The sequence below is a fragment of the Amblyraja radiata genome (genome assembly GCF_010909765.2).
Source record: "Amblyraja radiata isolate CabotCenter1 chromosome 42 unlocalized genomic scaffold, sAmbRad1.1.pri SUPER_42_unloc_2, whole genome shotgun sequence".
NCBI lineage: Eukaryota > Metazoa > Chordata > Chondrichthyes > Rajiformes > Rajidae > Amblyraja > Amblyraja radiata.
In genome coordinates this window covers 1,461,875-1,478,807 of record NW_022630088.1, presented here as the reverse complement: position 1 = coordinate 1,478,807, position 16,933 = coordinate 1,461,875, and the positions used below count along the sequence as shown (strand labels likewise).

Here is a 16,933-nt window from a genome sequence, read left to right as displayed (position 1 = left end):
GAGGGGGACCCACAGCCCCATTTATATCAACGGGTCGATGGTTGAAAGGGTCAAGAACTTCAAATTCCTGGGGGTGCACATCTCTGAAGATCTTTCCTGGTCCGAGAACACTAACGCAATTATCAAAAAAGCTCATCAGCGCCTCTACTTCCTGAGAAGATTACGGAGAGTCGGATTGTCAAGGAAGACTCTCTCTAACTTCTACAGGTGCAGTCGAGAGCATGCTGACCGGTTGCATCGTGGCTTGGTTCGGAAATTTGAGCGCCCAGGAGAGGAAAAGATTACAAAAAGTAGTAAACACTGCCCAGTCGATCATCGGCTCTGACCTTCCTTCCATCGAGGGGATTTATCGCAGTCGCTGCCTCAAAAAGGCTGGCAGTATCATCAAAGACCCACACCATCCTGGCCACACACTCATCTCCCTGCTACCTTCAGGTAGAAGGTACAGGAGCCTGAAGACTGCAACAACCAGGTTCAGGAATAGCTACTTCCCCTCAGCCATCAGGCTATTAAACCTGGCTCGGACAAAACTCTGATTATTAGCAACACTTTCTGTTATTTGCACTACCAGTTTATTTATTCATGTGTGTATATATTTATATCATGGTATATGGACACATTTATCTGTTTTGTAGTAAATGCCTACTATTTTCTGTGTGCTTAAGCAAAGCAAGAATTTCATTGTCCTATACAGGGACACATGACAATAAACTCACTTGAACTTGAACTTGTTGTGGGCTTTGGCTCTGTTCTGGACTGCAGAGCCTGTGTTTTGTAGGTCTCATGGCAATGTTACAGGCCCGGGCCTAACCTTTGGGCTGTGGCCTAAGTTATGGGCCTCGGAGCCTGTCAAGTAAAGGACTACTGGAGTCAGGGTCATGTTGCTAGAGAAGGCCTAGTCTGTTGTCAATGAAGGCCTACTACCAACAGGCTTCTGTTGCGAAGGAAGTTCTACTGGTATCAGACTCCCATTGCTAAGAAACTCCCACAGAAGTGCTCGCTCACTCCAGCACTAATAAATGAATCTTTTCACCACTTCTTCTCACAATGAATGCTTCTTGTAGTCTTAGGGTCCAAAATAGCGGACCACACACCCAAAGTATTGCCCCACACGCATACCAATATATTTTGTACAGCAGCTCTATCATGATGATATTATCATGATAAATAATAACATAAATAAATGAGGCCTACATTCTGGGCCACAGGACTGTATTATAGGCTCTCAGGGCTGTCAGATCACCTCCTCCATCAGGCTATCAACAGAGAGCAGAGGCCACCCTGATTGAAGTCCTGTCACCCCTTTACTCCACATGGAAAACAACTCCGGGCATCCATTCAGCCAACTGCGAAAAAAACACACTGGATAGCCACCAAGTGGTCACAGGAGTGGAAGGCAACCTCATCTCCATCACACAGCTACATCTCTTCACCAGATAAAAACTGTCCAAGGTCTGACCTCCCCAGAGGAGCATGGGTGAAGCTCAACAGACTTGGTACTTGAGTCGGGCGTTTCAATGCCAGCATGTGGAGATGGGAGCTCCACCAGAGCCCAGCCTGTGAAAGCGGAGCAGAACAACAGACAGCCAACCATGTCATCTCTGAGTGCCCACTCTACCACCCACCAAATGGAGCTCAGGGTCTGGCAGACATCGACGCAGACAACAACCTGGCTGCTCAACACCCGCTTGAGATCCAACTATTCCTTTGGTTTATTTATGTTTTCATCGCAGGAAGAAGGGCTTTATTGTAAACTCCGGGCCTGTGCTATAGCTATAGTCTCCGGATCTAGGTTCTGGGCTTTGGCCTAATTTCTGGCACCACGAGCCTGTGTTTTAATAATAATAATAATAATGCATTTTATTTATGTGCGCCTTTCAGGACACTCAAGGACACCTTAGTTAAAACAAGTTTACAAACAAAATTATAAGTACAACAAATTACACAATTTTTGTAGGCTCCAGGCCTGTGTTTTATGCTTTGGCCCAAGTTCTGGGCTTTGGCCTAAGCTCTGGGCCTCAGAGCCTATGTTGTAGGTCTCGGGGCTGTGTTGAAGCCTGCTTGTGGGCTTTGGCCGATGTTCTGGGCCTTCAATCCTGTGTTTTGTAGGCCTCACGGTTGTGTTGTAGGCAACGAGCCTGTGTTATAGGCTCCAGGCCTACGTTCTGGGCTTCCGAGCCTGTGTTATGGGCCCCAGGACTATGTTATCGACTCCGGGCCTGTGTTGTGGGCTTTGGCCTATGTTCTGGCCTACGTTCTACCCCCCTCTCTCTCTGCCCTCTCTACCCCCTCTCTCTCTCCACTCTCTCCATCCACTCACCCTGATCCGAAACGCCACCACAATTCCAGACAAGATCACGATCATCAAGAGAAGAACGCAGAATAAGGCGAGAATGGCGATTTTTCGAGGATACGGGGCAGCAATGGACATTTTCTCACCCTGGAAACAGGAGGCAAAAGTCGGCCATCGTGAAACAGGCCCCAAAATATCGCCCTCGCTCTTTTTCTGTTTTTTTACTTCAGAGATACAGCGTGGAAACAGACCCTTCAGCCAACCGAGTCCTCGCCGACCAGCAACTCAACTTCTCAGAGTACCTTTCCTTGGCAGCTCTGATTCCTCTTCTCAGCTTGTACTTGGCCTGCCTGTAGAGGTCTGCATCCCCGCTCCTGTATGCCTCCTCTTTAGAACGTTGGAGCTGTCTGAGTTCTGCAGTGAACCAGGGCTTGTTGGTGTTGAACCATGTCCAGGTCTTAGTTGGAAAGCAACTGTCTTCGCAAAAGCTGACATATGATGACAGTGTCCGTTACTCATCAAGGCTTATGGTTGTTTCCCTGAACACATTCCAACCCGTGCAGTTAAAGCAGGATTATATCTTGTCCACCTTTTCGTTGTTCTGACCACAGGTGTAGATTGATTATACATGTAAACCAATCACACATAGTTAGCATCATTAACTCCACCCTGCTATAACATTTATATTAACACTTGCTTCTGGTACAACTCAGTTCGAGAAGCAGTTGGCATGTTTTTATGTTCCCTGCCAGTTTTCTTTCATAATCTATTTTCCCTTTCCTAATTAAGCTCTTTGTCCCCTTCTGCTGGACTCTGATTTCTCCCAGTACTCTGGTAGGCTGCTTTTTCTGGCTAATTTGTATGCTTCATCTTTTGTTTTGATACTATCACTGATTTCCCTTGTTATCCACGGATGCACTACCTTCCCTGATTTATTATTTTGCCAAACTGGGATGAACAAATGTTGTAGTTCATCCATGCTGTCTTTAAATGTCTTCCATTGCATATCCAGTCAACCCTTTAAGAATCAATTGCCAATCTATCTTGGCCAATTCACGTCTCATACCCTCAAAGTTACCTTTCTTTAAGTTCAGAACCCTTGTTTCTGAATTAATTATGTCACTCTCCATCCTAATGAAGAACTCAATCATATTATGGTCACTCTTGCCCAAGGGTCCACGCACAACAAGACTGCTAACTAACCCTTCCTCATTACTCAATACCACTGCCAGAAGAAGACTGCGACCATGATTGTCTGTTGCTTGTAGAAGCCGCTGCCAGTCATCCGATTGATAATCCTGATCTGTTCCCATTTACCGATGGCTCTACACACCGACCTAGCGATGACAGATTATTGGCAGGGTATGCAGTGGTCACACCACACCAAGAGCTGGAGGCGTACGCTTTACCATCCTGAGCTGTTTGCCCTGACTCATGCTGCATTTTGGCTAAAAATACAAGTGCTAATATCTACAGCGATTCTTACTATGCGTTTGGGGTTGTACATGACTTTGGGCAGTTATGGAGAAATAGAGGATTCATCACATCAACAGGAAAGATTATTAAGCATGATAAACTGATCTTAAATTTATTAAAATCCTTAAATGTAGACATATTCATATTAACTATCTTTGTAATATAAAATACATGAATATACTAATTGTGTGGGATGAGAGAGAATACGAGGGTGAAGTGAGCCATCTAGATAGGCATCTAAACAGGAGGAAGGTAGAAGTTGGAGTTTGAAATCCAACGAAGAAGTAAACAAGCTTCCTTATCTGATTAGAATGTTGGGCTTGTGCCCATATTCCTTCGCATGCACAAGGAGGTGTCTCTTAGCTTTCTCCAACCAAGATTATAATCGGACCTGTATGGCTCCATTTTTGCAACTGATTAATGAGAGAAAATATTAATATCCTTTCTTACACTGTGTTGATCAACAAGGAGCTAACTGTGGAAGAAAAATTAATATCCTTCCTTATTTAATTTTGATTGGAATTGAACAAGGTAACGAAATGGTGTATTGGATGTGACAATTGGCAGCATCACTGGAGAACATGGATAGGTGATGTTTCACACAGTGCTGGAGTAACTCAGCGGATCAGACAGCATCTGTGGAGACCATGGATAGGTGACGTTTTACAGAGTACTGGAGTAACTTGGCAGGTCAGGCAACATCTATGGAGAACATGGATAGATGACATTTCGGGTCAGGACCCTTCTTCAGACTGACACTATGTTAACAAATGGGGTAATTGGCAGATGGGTGAAGTAAATGACAGAGGCGAGGGAATATAAGGAGATAAAACGGTGTGCAATAAGTAGAGAGGAATGTATATGTGCAGCTTTAAGGGACATTGGTCAGGTAGCATTTGAAGTAATACATAAAGTTCTGGTCACCATTACAGGACTGATGTGGAGGCTTTGGGGAAGATGCAGAGATGGTTAACAAGGATGGTTTAAAAACAAGGAACTGCAGATGCTGGTTTACAAAAATGGACACACATTGCTGGAGTAACTCAGCCGGAAAGGCAGCATCTCTGGAGAGAAGGAATGGGGGACATTTCGTGTTGAGAAAGGCGGGTGAAGCTCTTACCACAGGACAGGCGGGGGAAGGGACGCTCACCGCTGTGGGTACGCCGGTGCTGCCACAGGCTGGACATGCGGGTGAAACCCTTGTCACACTCAGCGCACACAAAGGGGTTTTCTCTGGTGTGTATCCGCTGGTGCTCCCGCAGCCCCCATGATTCGCTTGTCATAGTGGGAGCAGCTGCTCGCCGGCATGAGCCCGTCGGTGCTGCAGCAACCCCTGCAAGCTGTCAAATGCCTCACCACAGTACGGGCAGTCGTTGGGCTGGCCACTGGTGTGCAAGTGCTGGTGAGACAGGGCGTGAGAGGCAATGGCAAAGCGCTCTCCACACACTGGGCTGGCGACGGGACGGTCACCGGCGTGCACCCGCTGGTGGGACAGCAGACTGGTGGAGCGGGTGAAGCCCTTGCCGCACTGGACGCAGGTGTAGGGACGCTCGCCGGTGTGGGTGCGCTGATGCTGTAGCAGGTTGTTGGACTTGGTGAAGCCTTTGTCGCACTGGGCGCAGGTGTAGGGACGCTCGCCAGTGTGGGTGCGCTGGTGCTCCAGCAGGCTAGTGGAGCAGGTGAAGCCCTTGCCGCACTGGACGCAGGTGTAGGGTCGATCCCCGGTGTGGGTGCGCTGGTGCTCCAGCAGCCTGGTGGAGCGGGTGAAGCCCTTGCCGCACTGGGCACAAGTGTAGGGGCGGTCGCCGGTGTGGGTGCGCTGGTGCACCAGCAGGCTGCTGGAGCTGTTGAAACCCTTGCCGCACTGGGCGCAGGTGTAGGGACGCTCGCCGGTGTGGGTGCGCTGGTGCTCCAGCAGGTTGCTGGAGCGTGTGAAGCCCTTGCCGCAGTCACTGCAAGTGTAGGAGCGCTCCCCGCTGTGGGTGTGCTGGTGCAACAGCAGGTTTTGGGACTGGGTGAAGCTCTTTCCGCAGTCGCTGCTGGTGTAGGGCTGCTCCCCGGTGTGCAGGCACCTGTGCACCTTCAGGTGCGTGGACGACTTGAAACCTTTGCCGCAGTCGGAACAGGTGAAGGGCCGCTCACTGCTGTGCACCCGCTGGTGCTCCCGCAGCCCCGACAACCGGGTACATCTTTTGCCACAGGTGGAGCAGCCATAGGGCTTCTCGCCTGTGTGAACCCGCCGGTGGATCTCCAGCTTGCTCGGGCACCAGCAGGCCTTGCCACACACGTCGCACACATAACGCTTCTCCTTGTTGTGCCCCGACATGTGGTCCTCCACCAAAGCTCAGCCCCTCGAAGCTCAGCCCGCACACCGAGCAGATGTGGGGGCTCACCGGCACCCTGGCCGCTCTCAATGGCCGCTCACGTCCCCACCTCTCCGTCCACAGCAACGGCTCCTAAACCCTGCAGGAGGGGAACACAGAGAGTCAACAAGCTGGTAAACAGAACCTTACTAACGCGTGAACATTGCTAGTGCTTGAAGGGGGGGGGGGGGGGGGGGGGGGCGGGGGTGTGTGAGGGGAGCAGGGATGAAGAAGGGGGCGCTGCAGTTGGAGGACCAGCGACGGTGCATCACCAGGCAGGGGGTGACGGGAGGGGTGAAGGGGGATGGAGAGGAGGGAGTGAGGGGGGGAAGGAGTGGAGAGGTGGTGAGGAGGCAAGTGGGGAAGGGGAATGAGGTCAGTGGAAGTGAGGGGAAGGGGAGAAGCGAGTGAGGCGAGAGGGTGGTGGAAGAGGAGGGGATTAGGGGGAGAAGGGAGGGGTTGGGATGAGGAAGGAGGGCGGCCCTGCCCCATGATGCACCACCGCCCTGCCCCGTAACGTACCCCCACCCCGTGACGTACCCCCGCCCTGCCCCGTGACGTGCCCCCACCCCATGACGTACCCCCGCCCTGCCCCATGACGTACCCCCACCCTGCCCCATGATGCACCCCCGCCCTGCCCCGTAACGTACCCCCACCCCGTGACGTACCCCCGCCCTGCCCCGTGACGTGCCCCCACCCCATGACGTACCCCCGCCCTGCCCCATGACGTACCCCCACCCTGCCCCGTGACGTACCCCCGCCCTGCCCCGTGACGTACTCCCACCCTGCCCCGTGACGTACCCCCACCCTGCCCCGTGACGTACCCCCACCCTGCCCCGTGACGTACCCCCGCCCTGCCCCATGACGTACCCCCACCCTGCCCCGTGACGTACCCCCACCTTGCCCCGTGACGTACCCCGCCCTGCCCCGTGACCTACCCCCGCCCTGCCCCGTGACGTACTCCCACCCTGCCCCGTGACGTACCCCCACCCTGCCCCGTGACGTACTCCCACCCTGCCCCGTGACGTACTCCCACCCTGCCCCGTGACGTACCCCCGCCCTGCCCCGTGACGTACCCCCACCCTGCCCCGTGACGTACCCCCACCCTGCCCTGTGACGTACCCCCACACTGCCCTGTGACGTACTCCCACCCTGCCCCGTGACGTACCCCCACCCTGCCCCGTGACGTACCCCCACCCTGCCCCGTGACGTACCCCCACCCTGCCCCGTGACGTACCCCCACCCTGCCCCGTGACGTACCCCTGCCCCCTACACACACGACAGGCACCCTGACGTCACGGTGGGGACTGCTGGCATCGCCCCGCCAGCGTTTGAGGGGAACATGGATCGGCTACACCACGGCCTCCCGCCGCCAGGTTAACGTTGCAGTCGGAGGACCAGAGGGCGCTCAGACTCACTCACTGACATCCCCCTCCGCCCGCACGCTTCGGGCTCCGGCTCCTCGTGTCGCCGGCCGCAGGATCGGCCTCGGCGAGGGAGGAGGGGGTGGGGAAAGGACGCGGGGCCGAGCGGCGGCAGCTGTTCCCGCCTCTTCGTCTCACGTCACAAAGGAGCAGGTCCCGCCCCCTCCTTGCGAACGACCAATCAGAGCCACACCCCCGCCCCTTGGACGGACAGCGTCCTCTGCCAATTGGAGCCGCCCATCCCGCCCTAGCAACGGTTGCCACGGCGGGGCCGGCCCTGCCCCCGCGGCTCCTACACCACGTGGGGGGGGGGGGAGGGGAAACAATCACAGCAGCTGCAGAGGCTGCAAACCTGAGATAAAACTTCAAGGGGGGCTAGACTACAAAATGCTGCAGTAACTCAGCGGGACGGGCAGCATCTCTGGAGAGAAGGAATGGGCGACGTTTCGAGGTCGAGACCCTTCCTCAGACTGAGGGTCGTAGGAGAGATGTAGACAGTGATGTGCAGTGAAAAGCTTTCACATAGAAACATAGACAATAGGTGCAGGAGTAGGCCCTTCGAGCCAGCACCGTCATTCAATGTGATCACGGCTGATCATCCACCAACATTACCCCGTTCCTGCCTTCTCCCCATATCCCCTGACTCTGCTATCTTTAAGAGCAATATCTAGCTCTCTCTTGAAAGTATCCAGTGAACCGGCCCCCACCGCCCTCTGAGGCAGAGAATTCCACAGACTAACAACTCTCTGTGTGAAAAAGTGTTTCCGCATCTCCGATCTAAATGGCTTACCCCTTATTCTTAAACTATGGTCCCTGGTTCTGAACACCCCCAAGATCGGGAACATGTTTCCTGCCTCTAGCAAAGTGTGTCCAGGTTCAGCTCCTGAAGGACCATGTTGGGGCACTGGAGAAGCAACTGGATGACCTCAGGATCACCCGGGAAAATTCTGGACAAGACCTACAGTAAGATCGTTACATCGAAGACACCCGAAGAGAAAAGGAACAGGTCTGGGAGTCAAAAGGTGACGCTGAGGCATAACCGAAGAGAGACGTCAGGCAGAGCCGTGGTAGTCGGGGACAGACGGGTTTCTGCGGCAACAGGTGGGAGTAAAGGATGGTGTGTTGCCACCCTGATGCCAGGATCCAGGATGTCACGGACCGATTGTCATCCTCAAGACTGAAGTTGAGCAGCCGGGAGTGGTAGTGCATGTCGGCACAAATGACGGCGGGAAGAAGAGGTAAGACATTCTTCAGCGTGACCTCAGAGAACTCGGAAAGTGACTGAAAAGCTGAACCGCCAAGGTGGTTATCTCCAGTTTGCTTCCAGTTCCTCGTGCTGGTGAGGGAAGGAACAGGGAGATAGAGGATCTCAATGTGTGGCTGAGGAGCTGGTGCAGGGAGCAGGGATTTAGATTCTTAGACCACTGAGATCTGCTTTGGAGGAAGGGAAAATTGTACAAAAAGGATGGGTTACACCTTAACAGGCGGGGGAACAACAATGCCAGGTATTTCTGAGATTAATACAGAAGGTGCAGGATTGGTTCATTCCAAAGAGGAAGAAAGATTCCAAGGGGAGTAAGGGGCGACCGTGGCTGACAAGGGCAGTCAGGGACAGAATCAAAATAAAAGAGAAGTACAACATAGCAAAGATGAGCAGGAAGCTAGAGGATTGGGTAACTTTTGAAGTGCAACAGAAGATAACTAAAAAGACAATACGGGGAGAAATGATGAGGTATAAAGGTAAGCTAGCCAAGAATATAAAGGAGGATAGTAAAGGCTTCTTTTGGTATGTGAAGAGGAAAACAATAGTTACGCCCAAATTTCGGCCCTTGAAGACTGAAAAAGACAAATTTATTATGGGGAACAAGGAAATGGCAGATGAGTTGAACTAATGGATCTGTCTTCACAAACAACCTCCCAGATGTACTAATGGCCAGAGGATCTATGGTGACGGAGGAACTGAAGGAAATTCACATTAGGCAAGAAATGGTGTAAGGTAGACTGATGGGACTGATAAATCCCCAGGGCCTGATGGTCTACATCCCAGGGTACTTAAGGAAGGAGGTCAAGGGGGAGAGAGAGGTGGAGAGAGGGAGGGTTGACGGATAGTTTATTGATTACCCCCCTTAGACGGGGGTTTATTGATTATGTACAGCTAGGGGGAAGAGTGGGGGAGAGATGGAGATGGAGAGAGGGGAGTGGGAGAGTTTATTGATTATTTACCTCATATATCCACTCAGTGGTTTATAACATTATTTACACCAGTTTTTCATTTTTCTCACAGACCTGTAGTTTATGTGGAGATTTATTGATTATTTACAGGGGGGGGGGGGTGGGGGGGGAACAGACACTGAGTGATGTTTATAACATTATTTACCCCAGTTTTACCCCTAGACATGTAGTTTATGTGGAAATTTACTTTAGTAAATAAGGAGATGTTTATAATATTTTTCACCCCCAGACGTAAAACCGGCGCTGGCTACTGCACCAGCTACTGCACGCCTTAGCTCTCCCAGTCCAACTGGACATTATTAAGTGCAATGCCCATACAAGTGGCCCATACAAGTGGCCCCTACAAAGTCTCCCGGGGGAATGCCCTTGCTGACATTACCGCCCGCACAGTAGATTACGAATTCTGCACATTGGTCCCCACAGAACCAAAGATTCTAGTAGGCAGAACGGCTCTGTCAGACAAGGGAATGTAAAGTTAATTAATGTAACGTTTTGCCACGTATAAAGATCTTTGGAAACGAGGAGGCTGCGCCGTTGACCCTTTGACGGGCCTCTGTCTCAACCTCTCGGACAAATTTGTGTACCTGATGTTTTTATGCCCGTCAAAGGGTCAACGGCGCAACCCCCTTGTTTCCAAATATCTTTTTACGTGACAAAACGTTACATTAATTAACTTTACATTCCTTTCTCTTTTACACTATATACACTTCCTTACGCATGCTGATAAGGAGGGGAAGAGAGAGAGAGGGAGAGAGTGAGAGACAGAACGAGAGAGAGCGAGAACGAGAGAGAGAGAGAGAGAGAGAGAGAGAGAGAGAGAGAGAGAGAGAGAGAGAGAGAGAGAGATAATGGATGTGTAGATGTGTGTTTTGGGTTGAGATCGTTCTTCAGTATGTGCTGTATTTATGAACAAAGTATGAACATTTTGGGGTGTATCAAAGTTTTAAGAGTTTTGCATGATTTCCTTGAGGTGTGTATAACTGTGTTTTACTCTTGAGTGAGACATTTATTGCTTTAAAGTGTGTGAATATCTGAGATTCAACATATTGCGTGAGGTGTTGAAATTTGTGAGTGAATGTCACAGAAGAGGGTGTAGAGTGAGTGAGTTTTAAGACTGTTACTTGTTTGTGGAACCGGTTCTGGATGAATGTTGAACATAATTCAGATGAAATAGGATGTCATTGAATGAGCTTGCTCATTTACATGATAAATCTTTGTAGAGTCTCGTGTGGTTTAAAAGGTAGTGTCTCTAAGAAGTTGCAGTTGTGTGGGGGTGCAGCCACACACAGTTAGTTTATTTTCCTTTGCTCTTCGGAAATGCATTGGCGATCTATGTGGAAATTCTGTTTATTCTCTATCTTCTCAACTTTTATTAAACAGCGGATGTGGATCAGCAAGGAGACTGTTCATTTTCTTCGCTGCGTAATTTGGCATTAGGATTGGTGACCTTGTCAGTATTTTAAGTTTGATTTATTCCTATTTCTTATCTTTTGAATTGCACACAGGCCATGTGGGATTCAGATTGAGTAGCAATGTTACAAAATTTTGAGATTTAAAAAATCAAGTCTGTAATTTATCCCATCAGATAAAGCATAAAAATAAGTTTAATTTGACACCTAATTCACTTTCATATCTCAAGTATTTAAAAAGTTATGGCCATTTTCATACTGGGAAATGAGCATCTTGTTCCCTATTGATTTTCTATGGACATAACAAAAAAGCTGTGATCGTGAACAGTCAAAAGCCCATAACTTTCTTAAAAATTAAGAGAACTGAATGAAATTTTCAGTTATCATAGATTGAAGCATTCTGAAACAAATATAAAATAATCTTACTTGGATGACCTGAAATTAAAGCATATAATTAGTTAGTTACCTAATTGTAGCTAATTTCAAACTTCAATTACTAGATCTAAACATCTATCCATTTCTTAATAAATGATTAACATTTTTAAATAGCCTAAATGTCCAAATAATATTCACAAATAATTCACAATAAAACATGATTTTTAAATCTCATTTACATTAATTTATAGGCCAAATGGAAGGAATTTAGTGTTTAATTGCTGTAAATAAATGCCCATTTAAATCAGCTTTCTAGTGGGTCCCTGTGGAACGCGCTGGTTTAGAACGTTCACATTGTGGTAGATTTGTGCCCCAAATGCCCAGAAAAATACTGCGGGATATAATGGGCCCAAAATGAGCTACTCGCAATATTAAACTTCGTATAAAGGGATCTTTAGAAGCCCTTTTTAATGTAAAAATATACAGCCTAACTTCAATTGTTTGCTTTATGAGACCCTGCGGTTGCTGGCGGTCGCGGGTTTAGAGATTGATTTTTAAACTACTATAACTATTATTCAAGGCCTTTAAACCTAATAATAGCTTTTGCGACGGGGTCTTCCAGCGATTTTTCGTTAATAATTAACTAGGCTGAACATTTTCGATTGGAACAGCCTAGAGAAAATCGCGTTTTAAACCCGCCCCCTCTAAACGGCGCCAAAATCGCGCACACTCGCAGCGACAGATTTTCAACGACGCTTCAGGTAGGCTTTGCAACATACCTAGATTGAGGTGTTGGATGAGAGTTGGAAATGCCTTTATCGCAGAAAAAAAAATCTGTTAATTTGTAATTGTTTTTTTCTTTATCTATATTACTAAAAGTCTGATCTTGACCGCTTTTGGCTCGCTGTGCTGTGATTTTACGAGAGAACGCCGCCACCTACGGCCGTCATTTTTGGCCACCTCACTCAGAGCCCCCCTCCGCCTTTCTGGACCAGAGGATTTTTCCCATCGATTAAAAATCAGAGAGATATTAATGTTTTTTTTAAAATTGCCATTCTCTTTGCTGCCCCTGCTGGTGGGAGGGGAGGAGGGACTATAAAACCCGGAAGTGGTGTGCCTCACTCAGTCTCTGCAAGATGGAGGACGCCAGAGGGTCACGTGTCTCTGAGCTCTGAATAACACCGAACACATGTCTACTCAACTGTGAGTGCCCTTAATGTGGTTTGAAAATGAAAATATGGTTGGTTTGCAGTAAACAGGCACTGCATGCAATTGGTTGTTTGGGGGTGTTTGGGTTGAAGTAAAAAGGCACTGCATGCAAATGGTTGTTTGGGTGGTTTGGGTTGAAGTAAAAAGGCACTGCATGCAAATGGTTGTTTAGAGGGTTTGGGTTGAAGTAAAAAGGCACTGCATGCAAATGGTTGTTTGGGGGGTTTGGGTTGTAAAAAGGCACTGTACGCAAATGGCTGCTTGGGGGGTTTGAGTTGAGTAAAAAGGCACTGCATGCAAATGGTTGTTTGGGGGGTTTGGATTGAAGTGAAAAGGCACTGCATGCAAATTATTGTTTTTTTTGGGGGGGTGGTTGGGTTAAAGTGAAAAGGCACTGCATGCCAATGGTTGTTTGGGGGGTTTGGGTTGAAGTAAAAAGGCACTGCATGCAAATGGTTGTTTGTCAAAACTTAACAACTTCCTGTTTGTACTATATTGATTTTAGATAAAACGCTACCGTTTACGGCTGTGATTTTAGAAATAGTATGAAACTGCATTTGAATTTGGTGGCCTTGCACCCTGCTTGAAATGGTAGGAAAATGGATTTGAATTTGGTGGCCTTGCACTCTGGTTGAAATGGAATTTCAAGGAGTAGCTATGAGTCAACTGCCAGCCCACCAGCCGTGAGTGAGCTGCAGGACATCAGACTTGAGGGACTGAGCTGCTACCCCAAGAATCCATTTGGCCCACAATGTCCATACTAGCCTTCTGGAGACCAGTAGTCCCTGCAGCCAACAACACCTATACCAGCACTCCAGAAAGCCCCCCCCCCCACTGGAATTATTGGAGAGGTGGAATATTGCGTCGGAGGACCAGCTCTCCTGTGTGAACATGGGACCCAACGGGTCCCACTTAGTCTAGTAATGACCTATTTTAAAGGGTCTGCCTTGTAAGTAGTTAAAGAGTTTAAGTAAAGCCTTGACTGAGATTGGACAGGACCTTAGTGATGAATTAATTACATATGCACAGCAACTGACCCAAACCTTGTCAGTCTTACAGAAACCACTGAACCACAGAACCCACTATCAACTAACCATAACAGCAAATCCTTACAACCAGGAGATCACAAACTGATAAGAAATTGGTATGGGAAAAAATTGGGAGAACGCTGGAAGGAACCCTTGCAAGTACTACTGACTACACCTCCAGCAGTGAAGGTCGAAAATAATCCTCGTTGGATACACCTAACCGATTGCAAAAGAATTGGAAATTGGAAAAAGGAAATATGAACTTGGATGTCCTCCTGCAAGACTGGAGGTAAAAGGAAGTCATACAAAACATTTTTAAAAAGGCCAGTATTTACAGTATCTTGTTGAAACCAGCCATGAACATAAGCAAACGCATTGCACTGAATTATATATGTGCCTCCCTAATCCCGGATACCAGGAACGAGTCTCCCCCTGGTTGAATAAACTTGAACCATTAACAGTTGTTATTTGGGATCCCGGGATTAGGAATAATGGTCCACCTCTCTAAAAACCAAAGGGATCGATTTGAGATGGGCGACATGTCTGAGTCACACTTAATTGTAGCTACTAGACCTCCAGCAACAGCAAAAGAAATAGAAAAAATGGTGCAGGATAAACAGACATGTTTCATGTTTTAAAGTTGCCAATGACACAGAAGGAAAGGTCACATGGGTCAGAAAGGAATGGGACACTATTTCTGAAAAGCAACAGCCACCTACTGAGGATTTGCCAAGGTTATCAATGGCTCTGAACTTTCGGCAAAGCATAAGAATTCAGCATTCAGCCCTTGAACATAAAGTGACTTTAAAAAGGGTGCCGCCTTGCCATGTTTAAAACAGTATCGACTGGCCCCGGAGGCTGAAGAAGGCATAGCTATGGTCATTGTATCTTTAGTACACCAAGGAGTATGAGTGAAAAGCAAAGTCCTTTAATAATCCTATTCTGCCAGTCCCGAAAGTGGGAATACGTAATGAATGGTGTGTTGTCCAAGACCTGAGAGCTATTAAACATTGTGATCCCTAGTGCTCCTTTAGTACCTGACATCAATATCATTCTGTCATCTATACCGGCAGAAACCGACAAATTTCCAGTAATTGACCTATGTTCAGCCTTTTTCTCCATATACCTGCATAAAGACAGCCAGTTCCTGTTTGATTTTACCTACAAAGATCAACAAGGAGGCACCTGTGCTGTAATAAGATGAGAGTGTTGCGCCTATAATCGCTGATGAATCCTCTAATATCACTGACCTTGCTACCAATATTTCCCAAGAAATTGAAAAGATCTGCAAGTTTGGCAGTGACATGCATGGGTACAATGAAGGAAATGGGAGTTGGTGGACTCTGGGGCACTGTGTTACATTATAATCATCGCTCTGATTTTTATTGTTAAATGAAGCGACCATTGTGTACCTACCGAGGACTGTGAATGTTATCATATATGATAAAGAAGAAGGAATGAGTTTAAAGATTTAGAAGTTACAAAATGGATTCTGCTGTAGTTTTGGAAGCAATAAATGAATGCTTAACCTTTCTCCTCCAACACTAGCAAGAGTACAGAACAATCACATTAATGTTTTTGCCTTTCTTCTACAACACTAGCGAGATGACAGCACAATAACAAGAATGTTTTTGCTCTATGATATAAATGATCAGAAAGATGTTCAGGCAACTCGTTCTCACCCTTTACGCCACAGATTGTAGTGTACAATTAATCAACAAGGTCAAAAAACAAGTGCTTGAATCTGCAAATATAGCTCCTTCAGCATAACCACATATGGGCGAACCTTTCCTCTATCGGAAGAACCAGTCAATCCTCTGATTTTAACCATATATGAACAGGCAAGAGGCTGAACAAAGCCCCGTAAGATAAATAATTGCTGAATTGCTGATTATTAGAGTATAAATATATCTGATTGAACATTACCTGTGTGTGGAGAAAGAGAGACTCTGTAGTCTGTATTTTACATACGGTGAGAGTTGACTCCCACACCGGCCTGGCGAAATAAAGACGGTACTGTATTACTAACTTTTGTGTTGTCATCTGTTTGAAGCAAATTGAACCTTAACACTAGGACTCAGCACATGGGAGGGGCAAACCCAGAAAGGGTGTGACATCAACCTACTCTTTAAAACCCCTTACCGGATAGAAGTAGATCTCTTTCCCTGATGAAGCTACAGTGATAGCGAAACTGGAAAATCGTTGCCCAGTTGGGAAGAGTTCGGCAAGTGGTCTCTGCAAGCTGGAAAAAACAAAGACTTGGTGAGCACCTTGGTGTTAGCCCTACTATGCTAGAGATAATTGGTGCTATAGTTTACTGCATTAGTACTGCAGTATAGTTTACTACTAACTCAGCCAGAAATGAGTAATAACATGTAGAGGGAAGTGAGGGTAGAGCGACTGTTTAACAACAGTAATAATGTGAATGGCGACCAGCACAGGAATCAACCGAGGCCAAGAGATTCCTTTGCCGTCGCTGTTAAGAGTTATTTATAAAATGGCCCAGACTCTGCACCATCTGAGGGTTCTGCAAGAGCGGAGCCTACCCACTTAGGGTATCACGAGGCAGGCAAAGATATTAACACACTTTGTAAAAACGGCAAATCCCACCCAGGAAACATTACAAAAATTGGCCTTTAATGCTGAAACCTGGGCAAAGCAAACACGACAAATTGTGATTCAAAATTACCAAAACAGCCTGAAAAATCTGGATGTGGAGTACCTGGAGGGTGAACCAACTGATCGTGTGCAGGAGGCGGTCGCCAGAGCCTTAATCCGGAAGAAGAAAAATTTGGGTGATAAATTTATAATCAGAATGGAGGATCTTAGAAAGGAGTTTTGAACCTGACCTCAGAGACTGTCTAGAACAGCGAGGCAGCCTGCGGGAGCCCCAGCCCCACAGACGGGCCCCGCCTCAACGTCCAATGTAGCTGTGTACATCCCACAGATAGAGCGAGAGACAGAAAGAGAGGCAGAGAGAAAAAGACCGAGAGAGAAAGACATAGAGAGAGAGAGAGACAGAGGGGGCCACTGCTGAGCAACCTATCGAGTAAGACATCCGGTTAGCATCTCCCGCAGATTTTGATTAAAACTTATTCATCGGCTCTGTTTTGATAATGATTTT

The 16,933-nt window shown here is 47.7% G+C and overlaps 1 protein-coding gene and 1 long non-coding RNA gene across 2 annotated transcripts; both read right to left on the bottom strand.

Annotated features, from left to right (window-relative positions):
- Window positions 1-4,783: 4,783 nt before the first annotated feature.
- On the bottom strand, window positions 4,784-5,891 carry LOC116969019 (zinc finger protein 135-like; the record flags this gene model as incomplete). Its single annotated transcript, XM_033015993.1, has 2 exons — window positions 4,784-5,613; window positions 5,782-5,891. Coding segments are annotated over 2 exons (675 nt in total), but the record flags the coding sequence as incomplete, so codon positions are not given.
- Window positions 5,892-6,194: 303 nt separating this feature from the next.
- Window positions 6,195-16,752, bottom strand: LOC116969042. The gene is made up of 3 exons (XR_004410596.1): window positions 16,532-16,752; window positions 15,952-16,051; window positions 6,195-6,232 (listed from the first exon to the last, which is right to left on the bottom strand). It is a non-coding gene; the product is annotated as an uncharacterized LOC116969042 (long non-coding RNA).
- Between the last annotated feature and the right edge of the window lie 181 nt (window positions 16,753-16,933).